The following is a 12,441-nucleotide window of genomic DNA, read 5'->3' as shown; positions in this document are numbered from 1 at the left end:
AGATAGCTATAAATAATCCAAAATGACAGAAAAAAAGAAAAATCATTCATATATGGATCTTATATGTGAATATAAATACCTAGTGGTTTTAGGATTTGAAACACTCAAAACACCAAAAAACAAATGAAGTAGAAAATAACAGTAAATTAGACAGGAGAAGACTAATTTAGGACACAAACTTAAACTACTCCTCTTCAGTGTTTGTGGAATATATTATATTGATTAAAGGGGAAAATCAAAATACCTGTTACAAAAACACTTGCTAGATTCTAGTCTGCTGATAAGATTAAAAATAGGCAGTGAATTTTGAGAGCACATGATTTTACCATTTATTTTACTTACCTATGCTATTAAAAACTGGAATGGAACAAATTGAGCACTATTCTACAAATGGAAAATTCAGAATGTTAACCTTACATACTTCTTTCTTACCTTCTTTATCATCCTCTTTTTCTAAAGGTGATTCATATTTCTTCTGAAGGACTGCATTTTCTACTAAAGTTGCAACCCTAAATCCAGTCACAGGCCCACTTTCAGCTTCAGCCGCAGATTCTGTTGCTTCATCTTCTTTTAAAGGCATCTTTCCAAACTCTATGGATCCTGACCAATTTTTGGTTAGAGGCAGTGATTTGCAAGGATAATTCCCATTAAAATTCAAATCCTTGGAATTTCTGTAACTCTCATTTTTCTGAGAAATGCTGGTAGAATCCCAATCAGAAGCATCTGAAATGTAAATACTAGAGTTAAATAATATGTTAGGTTTTTTCCACCTGAGATATTATTTAATTTTTTCACAGGATGTCATTAAAAATACCACCAACTTTGTGACTTTGTTTATTTATGGCATTTTATCTTTTAGGTACCATGAGGAAAAAAGCACAAATAATTGTTTTCTTTCATTAGCCAGTCTATCCTCTTTTCCTTGGATTACCAGCTCTAACTTTCTCATCAACGTCTATTTTCATGCATGATGCTAAAGAATTTACTAGTAAGATCCTTGGGGAAAAGTTTTACTTTTGTTGAAAACCTTTTAAAAATAACATGTTTAACATTTGATTTTTCAAATTACTTGGGATTAGGAAATAGAATCTGGAACCTGTGATTTATTATCAAAGAACGCTTAGTAGGGAAACTATCTGTAATAATGTAGGTAAGTACCTTCTCTAAAACTATATAATTTTATAGCTTCCTACAGTATTTAGAGGTTAAATGACTTGTGACTGATCACATAGTCAGAATGAATCACAGATAACACTTGAAACTACGTCTTTTTTGGCTATGAGAATAGCTCTCTGTTATGATAAAATATTTTCCCATAGAAGATGCTTGCAATTAGGATCCCTTCAGTGACGTTATTTTTTGAAAAAAGAATTACCATTTATTCTAATCATGGCTGCATCATTTTTTTTTCAAATATGAACTACTTTAACTATAAGTTTTTTTCAGAATAATCTAACTTTTTGAAGATTAGTCTTTTAACTTTTAACATGCATTACAAATTCCGCATGAAAATGAAAATTTATGAGTTTAAGTTTTCAGTTTTAAAATATGACAAGACTACAATTATACTAGTTTCAAAAGTGCAAAGGGATAAACATGTCAGACTATCCAATGAACATTTAATTTTCTGTGTCTTTAAAATTCCTCCCTTTATTTAATCATGGCACCACCTCGGTTATTGTCCAATTATCTCCCATATTTTTCATTATTCTTTTTGAAGATTAATCTTTTAATTTTTAATATGTATTACAAATTCAGCATGAAAATGACAGTTTATAAGTTTAAGTATTCACTTTTAAAATGTGACAAGACTACAATTATACTAGTTTCAAAAAAGTGCAAAGGACCATTATGTATGAAAGGGATAAACATGTCAGAATATACAATAAACATTTATTTTTCTATGTTTTTAAAGTTTCTCCCTTCTTTTATTTAATCATGGCACCACCTCAGTTATTGTCCAACTATCTCCCATCTTTTTCATTATCTAATTACTGTAATTATTTATAGTGACTCCTCAAACCCTTTTATTTGGCTTTGGGCTTACTCCAAGATGATCAATGATATTTTATTTGTTAAATCTGATCAACTTTTTCTTACTCTTCATCTTTCTTGACCACATTATATAGCTTCAGATACTGCCTCACTAGAAAAATCTTTTCTGATAGTTTTTGTTGGTGATCTCATTCCACTCTCATGATTTCAGAACAGGTCATAGTATTATCTTCACATTCTGACAGGGTTACTAGAATGAGTAACCAGGAGATTGTTGCTGTTATAGCTTACTTAAATTTCAGCAAAGTATTGGGCAAATTCTTTCACCTTGGTGGACAAAATGAAAAACATAAGCAAAAACACAAAATAGAAGTCTGGATACATAAGTATTGGTCAGAATTTGTTGGATTTTGTTGATTATATGCTCAATATTAGTCAATGTAGCTGCCATAAAACCTGGAGCAATTTTTATATTTCATTAAGAAAGATTTAACATCCAGAGGAAGGGAGATGCTAATCTATTTTTGCTTTGGTCAAATAACACTTGAATCTTGTGCTTAGTTTTGGATACCACATATTAGGACTGGCTCTTGGACTTTTCAGCCTGTATGTTTTCCTAGACCTTCAAATTAAACATAAACAAGCTTAAACTTATAATTTCCTTTCCTCCCCTCTCCTATCTCTTTAGTCCATTAATATTTTTTATCTTTGTTAAAAACAGACCATCTTCTCTGTCATCTGGGTCTATGTCTTTGACATTTCCCTCTTCACTAAAGATATGTATGCGTGCGTGCACGCGCCGCGCGCACACACACACACATCCAAAAGTTCCTAAATCCCACTGATTCTATTTCCATAACATCTGCCATTTCCCTGTTTTCATGATTCCTAAATCCACTCTCTCATTTAATAACCTTATCAACTTTTACCTGGATTTTTGCAATACATTACAAACTGGCCACCTTATTCTTGATTCGTACCTTCTCTGGTCCATTCTAGCTTTAAAGCTGTCAGGTAGTCTTCTTAAGGCACTTACATAGACCATTCTCTTGCTCTAAAGCCTACTCTGGTTTCATACTGTCCCACTTCGGGAGGCATCAGAGCTATGAAGCCCTCCTCAAACAATTATTAATTACCTTTTCCTGCTCTCTTCCCTCTCAATTTTCTCAGAGCATTTTTGTTTCTCTCTCTTGCCTCCTTTATTTCAAACCTTTCAAACCTTCAGTTTATATACTGTATCCCCTCACAGAAAGTAAATTCCTTGAGGCAAAGAACTATTTCTTTTTATCTTTTTATCCTAGAGAAAACAGCAAACACTTGATATGTGGATGAAACATAATAGTTGGTTAATACATTTTAATATGAACTGGGAGAATACATACATTATTAGATTTATGTGCCTTTATGCAATATAGAAAACAGCCAGGAAGTATAAACATCAATTTGAAATATGGTCTTCAAAATATAAAAGTAAAAACCTGAAGACTATAGGATTCATCTTCTAATAGATGTGATTTAAAAAAAAAATTCTTTTACTCTCATACTTGGAAATAAGGGGAAAAAAGGGTAAATACCATCAATATCATCTGCATCATCTAAACCAAATTCTTCCATGAAATCTGTAATACAAATGGAGAAGAATAAAACAAACATGAATGCTGAAAAGTATTTAAAATATACTTCTTTTCTTCCTAAATTATAGAATTATGAAACTTACCTGACTTTTGTTTTTCCTTAACTCCCTTTTCTATTTCTTGGTTTGTGAAAGAATCTTTCATTTCAAGAGTAGATTGAATGGGCTATGAAACAAGATAATTAAATAAGATAGTTATATTAAAAGTTTTCAGCACATATCAGAAAATAAATTTAAAATGTCAGTATTAATACCTTGAAAATAGGATTTCTCTGAGGATGATCTGAAAAAAAAAGTTTTCATACCAATGTAATTAAACAGTATAATTCAATCACAAATTCATGCAAAATGAACAGGTTTGTTGGATCCCATCACAGGATTTGAAGAATGAATGTTTCAATTTGGTATAATTCTTATTATGGTATTTGCATGACAGTAATTAGAATCAAGTATTAGTGCTAGAAATAAAATAAGAACATACTGTTGGCCCAACATGCAATTTACATTTCAAATGGATCAGATATCAAGGAATTCAAAAACATATGTGTACATATATAACAATATATAAACATGCTCATCAATGACACACATAAAAGTTATCCTTTTAAGAGATGGATGATTAAGTTCCACAAGAGGTTAATTACAAAGTTGATGTTCTAATGCAGCAGTATATTTTCCAAGCAATGAGAATGATTAATGCAATTATACTACAAGTGCTCATAGTGTGGATGATTCCTTAATTAGGTATGTAATTTGCAAAAACAAAAAAATACAGTAAACAATAAGAGAAATTAAGTCTTAAAAAATCTATAAATCACAATCTTATCATAGAACTAGGAGGGTAGAGAAATGAATGTTCTGAATACATCCACTTAGATGTACACTTGTAGAATAGCAAATGTGTTTTCATTTCTTTCCATACCCACACTGCCTACTGGCATACCTATACTTCTTGTATCCGTTAGTTTATCCATCTTAAAGTTTCTTGATTCATTCAGGAAAGAAGGTATATAAGGTACATCTAAGAAATGATGTACAAAAGCATTCAATTTTGCAAGTAATTTTTAAAAAGCAAAATTGTTTTAATCATCTTAATTACTAAATCTGTTATTAATATACAAAAACTCAACATATATAATTTAACATTAATGGAAAACAAAGCTATTTACATAGATATTGACAATAAATCTTAGAAAATAAAATTTAAAATTGTGAGAAAATTACTTATTTTACATTATTAAATTAGTTTACTATATATCAGTCCAAAAATCTTAAGAAATTGTTTACTATAATAAATGATAAAATTAGATTTGTTATATGTCAGTATACATTAGTATTAAAAAATTGAAAGAAGTTTTAAAATAGATATTTCTAAAACAGCATGAATAGCATTACTTTATCTCTTATTCCATATATACAAGTTATATATACATTTTAACTAATTTCTGTGTAAAAATTTGTACTCACTCAACTAGGATAAAATAGAGACTTCACAATAGAGAGGATAGACAAATTGCCTCATATGTTTCTTTCTGACTTTGGCTCTCTTTTTCTTCACTCATAGTAGCAGCATTTTCTGATTGGGGCAGAATATACTCTAATGGCTATGGACAGCTGGAACATGTGTTTAATTTCCGAGAGAGAGGGACAGTCTATGCTGTTAGAGGTGAACAGTACTTGTCCTTATGTGTCTTTCTGTGTGGGTATCATTGAAAGCCTGACAATAATATAGTAATTTTTTTTTTTTTTTTTTTAGCCTCAGAAATTAATGAAGACTAACTCAGACAAGGTAGGGAGGGGGATTCATCCACAATACATCAGCTTCTAGAGCATCTAGATGAAATGAACTCGGGTCCTTGGGGTAAGTGAATATTTACATATAATTCTTTTTTATTACTATTTTACATTTGTCCTATGTTTCCCATTAGGAAAAGTTCAGAATGAACAATGGCTAAATTTAGTAAAGTGGGACAGGTTATAGGTACTCTATAACGTTAGTTGAAATTGTTTACAAGTATGCCTTTTAAAGAAAGCAACAAATTAATATATTGGGAAATAATTATCAGGAAGACTAGTAAAATCTAGGAAAACTTTATGGAATATACACATGAGAAAGTTTCTGAAGGAAAAGAGAATATTACTAGAGCAAATCTGTCTTTCCACATCATCCACTTCTATTTCTTTTCTTTTTTTTTTCCACTTAACTCTTCCATTTTCCTTCCATTATCTCTTCTTCCTTATTTTTCTCCTATTACATTCGTTTTTTATCTCCCTCGTTTCTAATCTTGCTCAGGCAAGCCTTCAGTGATAATATACAGTTATGTTATTAGCACTAAGACTTCATGTACTTTCAAATATACATATTTGATGATAGATTCTCTTCTAATCCTCCCTCCAAAAACTTCCTTTTTCAGATCCAGCACTTTTCTTTTCTTCTTTTTTAAAAACAAAATTAACCATCTATATAATATAATCTTACCTTCAAGTTGTTCCATTGAAATACTGTCTTTTATGGTTTGATTTGTGGCTGCAAGCATATGTCTGGAAGATCCTTTTGGAAGACTTTCAGAGGTACACTTATCAAATGAAAATATCAACAAAATAATTAGTAATATCACTGGTGAAAGCAGTCCTGAATGCTTTCTGCTAATAAATTGTGAAGACCACTTAGAGAGAAATGTGAACTTTACAGAAAATAAAAATGTTTTTATAAAATATTTTTTTCAAAAGAACAACCTGATACTCACATGTAAGTTTACTCTTCTGTCTTTAGATGATATAACTCTAGTAAAATGTAATGTTATGGGCTGGAATTTACTTTTTCATACAGAAATGCTGACTTGTCAGTAATGGCAGAATTATGAGTCAGGATATTATTGCTATGACAGTCATAATAACTGTTTATTGTATATGTAAGATACTATTTTCCACATGCTAACAACATAGAAGAAGAAATTATTTGAGGATAAATGTACAATACAGAATTCCCTCAGAAGTGGCGGCATAGTTCACAGAGCCCTGGGCTTGGAGTCAGGAAGACTCACCTTCTTGAGTCAAATCTAGCTTCAGACACTTATTGGCTATATGGCCCTGGGCAAGGCACTAAATCTTGTTTTCTTTATTTTGTTACTGAGAAGAAAATGGGAAACCATGTCAGAACCTTTGCCAAGAAAACCCCAAATGAGATCACAAATGACCTAAATTACTGAATAACAACAAAGTTTTGCACTGGGCAAATTGATCTAGGTTTATCACAGATTATATATCTACACACACACATTTACACATATATACACTCATATACATACACTTATATATAAACACATACACACACAAATATGCAAATGCTGTAAAAAGGGGGAGCCTTAGCTCTCTATAAATTCCCCAATGACATTTCTCCAAATAGCACACAGAATAGTTTAGTGTAATCACATTATCTGTATCTACTGTAATGAACAATGTTGATAACCTAGGGTATTCAATACAATTACCATCTTCACAGATTATATATCTACACACACACATTTACACATATATACACTCATATACATACACTTATATATAAACACATACACACACAAATATGCAAATGCTGTAAAAAGGGGGAGCCTTAGCTCTCTATAAATTCCCCAATGACATTTCTCCAAATAGCACACAGAATAGTTTAGTGTAATCACATTATCTGTATCTACTGTAATGAACAATGTTGATAACCTAGGGTATTCAATACAATTACCATCTTTTCTAGAAATCTCCCACATTTAGATTTTTTTTTTTTCATTTAATCACCAGTCTTCATGTTTGATGTCCTTAACATATATGATGGCCTCCAAACCTCTGGTGAATCATGATTTTTTTATCTCTTGGATGGTATCTAGTAAAAACAGTCTTCATACTACATTTTACATATATTACTAAGCATAAGCATACTCTTTGTCCTTTAATTGTCTTCACACTTTATGCCTCTGCCTCTGGTTATTTCCAACACAAAACTGAGACTTAATCCCTTCAATTCAGCCTATCTCAAGAGAGATTCTTACATGACACAGATTTCTGATCTCCTTTTGCTGGAAGACAAGGAAAATCACCTGACTTTTCTTTCAAGTTTCAAAATTCAAGCAATCAACAAGATAGCTCCATTGACATGTTTTCTGAGAACTAACACATGAAAAAGTTATCTTAATCTATTATCAAGTAAGCTCCTTAACCTTTTCCAACTTTTTCCTTTCTATCAGTGAGATCTACATTTTTCTAGATCCTTAGGCTTAAAAACTCAGTTATCTCCTTTGCTAGAATATTCAAGTAATCATTAGATAAAGCTGAATCTTTCTCTAAAAAAAGCAAATTATTATTTAATCTTTCCTATTTCCAAAAGCAATCCAGTTTATCACCTTAAACTATCAAAACTCTATTTTTTGAATCACACATATTTAACTTATATCAGATTACTTGCTGGGAAGGGGAGTATAAGGGAGGGGAAAAGAAAAATTTGGAACATTAAGTTAACCATTTCTACACATATTTGGAAAAATAAAATCTTATATAAAAAAAAGAAATTACATTTTTTTGCCCATAATACACCTTTTTACTAGCTTATCTTCTATACTGATCACAAAAAGTTTTACTAAAATACATTTCAAAATATGGCATAAGAAATGATAATGGCTCCTTGACCTCAAATCCTAAAGCTCTCATTCAAGGCCTTAACTTATACTATCTCATTTACACAAAATACTATATGCTCCCTATAGTAGAACATTTGCCACATCTCACAATTTACATTCCTTGCAAGTATCCTTATTTCCTTCTGCCTATCCTCTCTCCTGTAATGTTCTGCTCCTTTCTCTCTGACAATCACAATTTGGCCGTGTCATTATGCCCTGATTGATGAAGTCTGTCCTGACTAACCACAACATATTCTGCCATTTCCCTTTGCATTGGCCTTAGCAGTTGTGCATACAAGTTGCATCTGCTAGCATACATATGTGTTTATGTCCTATCCCCTCACTTAAAGTTAAGCTACTCATGTAGTACAGAAGCAGGGTTGTATATTAAGTCTTTGACTAAAATCTCTTTCTTTACTAAAATACATCTTAATAAGTAGGACAGTATATGGTACTGTGGTATTTATTCACTGAATGATTGACTTGACTAATGAATAAATGACATATTGAAATTAATAAGGTAATAAGGGATAGAGTGGAAAGTGTAAAGTCCTGAAAATTAGAAGCCTTAGATTCTATTCTTGGCTCTATCACTTAAACTAGTTCTAAGATCAGAGGCAACTTAACTGACTTCTCTGGGTTTGGTTTCTTCATGTGTTAAATGATTAGTTGTACTAGATTATCTTTAAGGCCCCTTCCAGCTCTAAAATTTTGATTCTAATTCTACGTAGGCAATTGCAGTAATTAGTAAATAAGAAAATCTGAAATGTAACCATTAATACTGAAACTTTAAAATAAGAATAAAAATACCTCTGAATCCCAAGGTGATTCTGCATCGTCTTCCTCTTCCAATCCTAATGCTGACATCATATCTATAAAATATAGGTAAATAATATGTGTGGCTAAGAACATGAAAACTGTTTAAATATGTCTATTTCACAACTGCTTCAAGAAAAATTAAATGAAAATTACAATAGAAAAATTCAAGTAAACAAAAATAGATTAAAAGAGCAACATTTGGATTCAGGGATTATGGGCAGAAATTAGAAGCTAAGTGGTAATTTTATGTGAAATTATGGGATAATTATTTTTCTACAATACATTTAACATAATGGATAAAAAAGAGAAAAAGGAAGATTGTCTATATTTAACATACACCAATGTTAAGAGAATATGCATTGAACTTGTAAATTTATAATGGCAATTTCTAACATGAAAGTTTTATATATTTTATAACTTGAGGGATAACACAGTGTAGTGGTTACAGGGCCAGTTTGGAATTGGGTTCCAGTGCCATTTCTGATATATTGGCAGTAGGACCGCAGGCAAAAACACTGGATTTCTTATTGTCTCAGGATACTTAGAAAGACTAAGCTGTATTGCCAATATACATTGCTAGAAACTTCATTGGAAATTTACTAAAGTGATGAAACATGTACTGTCAAAACAATAATTTACCTTTTCTAACAACACTTCTTGCTGATGTATTGTGTTCATTGGGAATACTTGGAGTTTCATGAGGTGTTTGTTTTCCAGTATCATTATTAACTAATACACCATCTTCCTTTTCTTCCTCTTCTGAGTCTGTTGATTCTTCCTATAATTAATAAGAATGAAATATACAATGTCTTCTTAAGATTTTCTTTAATTTATTGCTATCAGAAACAATGCAAGCCCATTGACCATACTACAACTGCCAGATGCTGATGGATCTAACAATTAAGTAATGCAAAGAATTTTTCTAATCATCTCTTTTAGACATTTGATTTATAGAAAATTTTTCAGAAATATTGATTTACAGCAGCATATATGCTGATGAATGTTTCAATTCTTCAACAAATTTAAATAGTAGAGAAAAACAATAGAATATACAGTTCTAATCCTCAAGAAATAATTTGGGAAGGAAAATACTCTTTCATTGGAGGAAGTGCCATGAATTTCAAAGCCTCTATTTAAATAGGGGACTCAGCACAGACATGTTATCTCTCACTTTTCTACACTTTTTGGGACTTCTCTGACTTCTCCATCATGTTTCAGCACTAGGTAGTTTCTCCAAACTTCCAAATTCTTGGTTTTCTTTTATGTTGTATGTTATCTTCCTCATTTAGACTGTACTCCTTGAGGGCAGAGACTTTTTCTTTCTTCTTTTTTTTTTTTTTTTTAATATTTATATCCCTGAAATTACATACTGCTTGGTCCTAGTAGGCACTTAAAGCAGTGTTTGCTAAGATATAAATATGAAAGCAAGGATAATCTGTGAAATGTATTGACCAATGAATGCTTTATAATGGTATTGCTCCATTCGGGCCTTCATGACATAGCTAGAATTTCAAAAGGCAAAAAAGAGGCCAAGAAAGATATTCCAAACACCAGAAACAATGTAAGGAAAAGCAATGAGGGAAGAAATGAAGATACATTGAGGAAATACTTGACTGAAACAGAGATACATGAAAAGGGACAGATGTAACTAATTTCATATAAAGTACTAAAATTCCATATACTTCAAGTAACTTAATAACATTGTCAGTTTTTAAACTGACTTTTTCCATTGCTATGAGAAATTCAAGTTTTTTGTGGATGTGTTAGATCCCCAATTAAATAATAAATTATAGAATGGCTGGGCCTATGTTGTCTTTGTCTCTGAACACCATAAAACAAAATACCTTGAATATAATATATACTTTATAAATGTGCAGTAAATTGTTGAACTCCATTATAAAAACATAACTGCTATTAAAATATAATGGAGAAATTAGGAATGAAATTTGGGAATTTGATTTTACTACTTCTTTTTCCTCGCTCTACATGAAGTCACAATACAATGTTCGTTAATGGTGTTTACTACATGTAACAGATACTAAAGTTTTGAAAACTAGGTCTATTTTTAAAAAGATTAGAAGATAAAGAATTACAATAAAATTATTATTCACATTCTGATTTAAATTTCTCTGCTATATGTTAGTAATTACTTTAAAAAAATCTGTGTCCATCTGAAGAACAAAGAGAGGTAAGCTTAAAATTGATCACAAGTAAAAGTAAAATCCCACTTCTAAGTTATCTTGCTCTTGAGGTTAAAATTACAAAGGTCTGATGTAAATACTCTGGAATCATTATTTTCTAAATTTTAAAAAATGGAATGTTAGGGATGTTACACATACATTTTAAATAAGTGCAAATATATATATATATATGTATATATATATATATATACACACACTACTTAAACCTTTTAAAGTTTCTTCTATTTTTATAATTCTACTATTAATGAATATATTTTATCTTATGATCAAAAATTCCATTTTCATTAATTTTAAACACTTAAAATATGTAGTAGATACTGAGGTTTTTGAATAAATGAAAGTTCTTATGGCCTGAAATATTTTTTTCACATAATTCTTGTTTTAACTTACCTTTAAGAACAAAACAACCAAATTTTAGAACTTGAAGATTAAGATGCTGAATAAAATAGGGAAGCTCTAAAGATCATTCTAGATCTATATCTTATACGTCTAAAAAAAATAGGTTTTTTAACCAAACAAAATATTCCATCATTTTTTACCTTAAGAGAAGTGGCATCTGATTTTCCATAAATATCAGTTATAACTGCCACAGGAAATTCTGTAGAAATGTTCGTTACTTGTTTTTCTTTACTTATTTTGCATTTAGCTTCAATTCTATCATATTTAACAATAGGTAGAAAGAGATTCTGATGATTATTCACACCTTCTTTTTCCTTCATATTTTCAAAGTCTTCTTTATCTTCATCCTCTGTATCTATGTATTCTGATTCTTCCTCTCTGTCTATGACATCTTGAACATCTTGACTGAATTCCTCTTCTTCTCCTTCCACTTCTTCTCCTTCCTCCTCTTCCTCACTTTCTTCTTCCTCTGCCACTTCACCTTCATAGTCTTCTAATTGTCCTTCCTCTTGACTGCTTTCTAATTCTTCTTCTTCTTTTTGAGAATTCACACATGAATTCTCTAGACCCATCAATGTTTTATCTTTAATACGTAAATAGCCATGAATTTTCTTGTGATGTGACTTTTGAGAATTTCCATTTCTAGAATCCTTCCCCTTCTTCATGAAGTGATTATGAGCATGGGAGGAAAGGACAGAAAGTAAAAAATGTGAAAAGAAGGATAGGAATT

General features: G+C 30.9%; 1 protein-coding gene and 1 long non-coding RNA gene across 11 annotated transcripts in view; one reads left to right on the top strand and one right to left on the bottom strand.

The window, feature by feature from the left end:
• The window catches only part of LOC141543251 (uncharacterized), a 65,000-nt gene extending 59,536 nt beyond the window's left edge, over positions 1–5,464 (top strand). The window contains exons 3-4 of the long non-coding RNA XR_012482394.1: positions 5,193–5,294; positions 5,385–5,464. This is a non-coding gene — a long non-coding RNA (uncharacterized LOC141543251). The remainder of the gene's footprint in view (positions 1–5,192; positions 5,295–5,384) is intronic.
• The window catches only part of ANKRD26 (ankyrin repeat domain containing 26), an 89,784-nt gene that overhangs the window by 53,095 nt on the left and 24,248 nt on the right, over positions 1–12,441 (bottom strand). For 4 of the 10 annotated variants that reach the window (XM_074268182.1, XM_074268183.1, XM_074268186.1 and 1 more), the window contains 8 exons: positions 9,751–9,889; positions 9,103–9,164; positions 6,108–6,204; positions 4,572–4,649; positions 3,883–3,911; positions 3,713–3,794; positions 3,570–3,614; positions 433–723 (listed from right to left, as the gene is read on the bottom strand). In XM_074268182.1, the coding sequence (XP_074124283.1) occupies positions 433–723; positions 3,570–3,614; positions 3,713–3,794; positions 3,883–3,911; positions 4,572–4,649; positions 6,108–6,204; positions 9,103–9,164; positions 9,751–9,889 (823 nt within the window). Of the gene's footprint in view, positions 1–432; positions 724–3,569; positions 3,615–3,712; positions 3,795–3,882; positions 3,912–4,571; positions 4,650–6,107; positions 6,205–9,102; positions 9,165–9,750; positions 9,890–11,851; positions 12,371–12,441 lie in introns of all 10 variants that reach the window. The other 6 variants (XM_074268179.1, XM_074268180.1, XM_074268185.1 and 3 more) reach the window with 3 other exon arrangements.

The sequence above is a fragment of the Sminthopsis crassicaudata genome, chromosome 5 (assembly GCF_048593235.1).
Source record: "Sminthopsis crassicaudata isolate SCR6 chromosome 5, ASM4859323v1, whole genome shotgun sequence".
In the NCBI taxonomy this organism is placed as follows: domain Eukaryota; kingdom Metazoa; phylum Chordata; class Mammalia; order Dasyuromorphia; family Dasyuridae; genus Sminthopsis; species Sminthopsis crassicaudata.
Note: the sequence above shows the minus strand (reverse complement) of the source record. Positions and strands in the feature narration are given on the sequence as shown.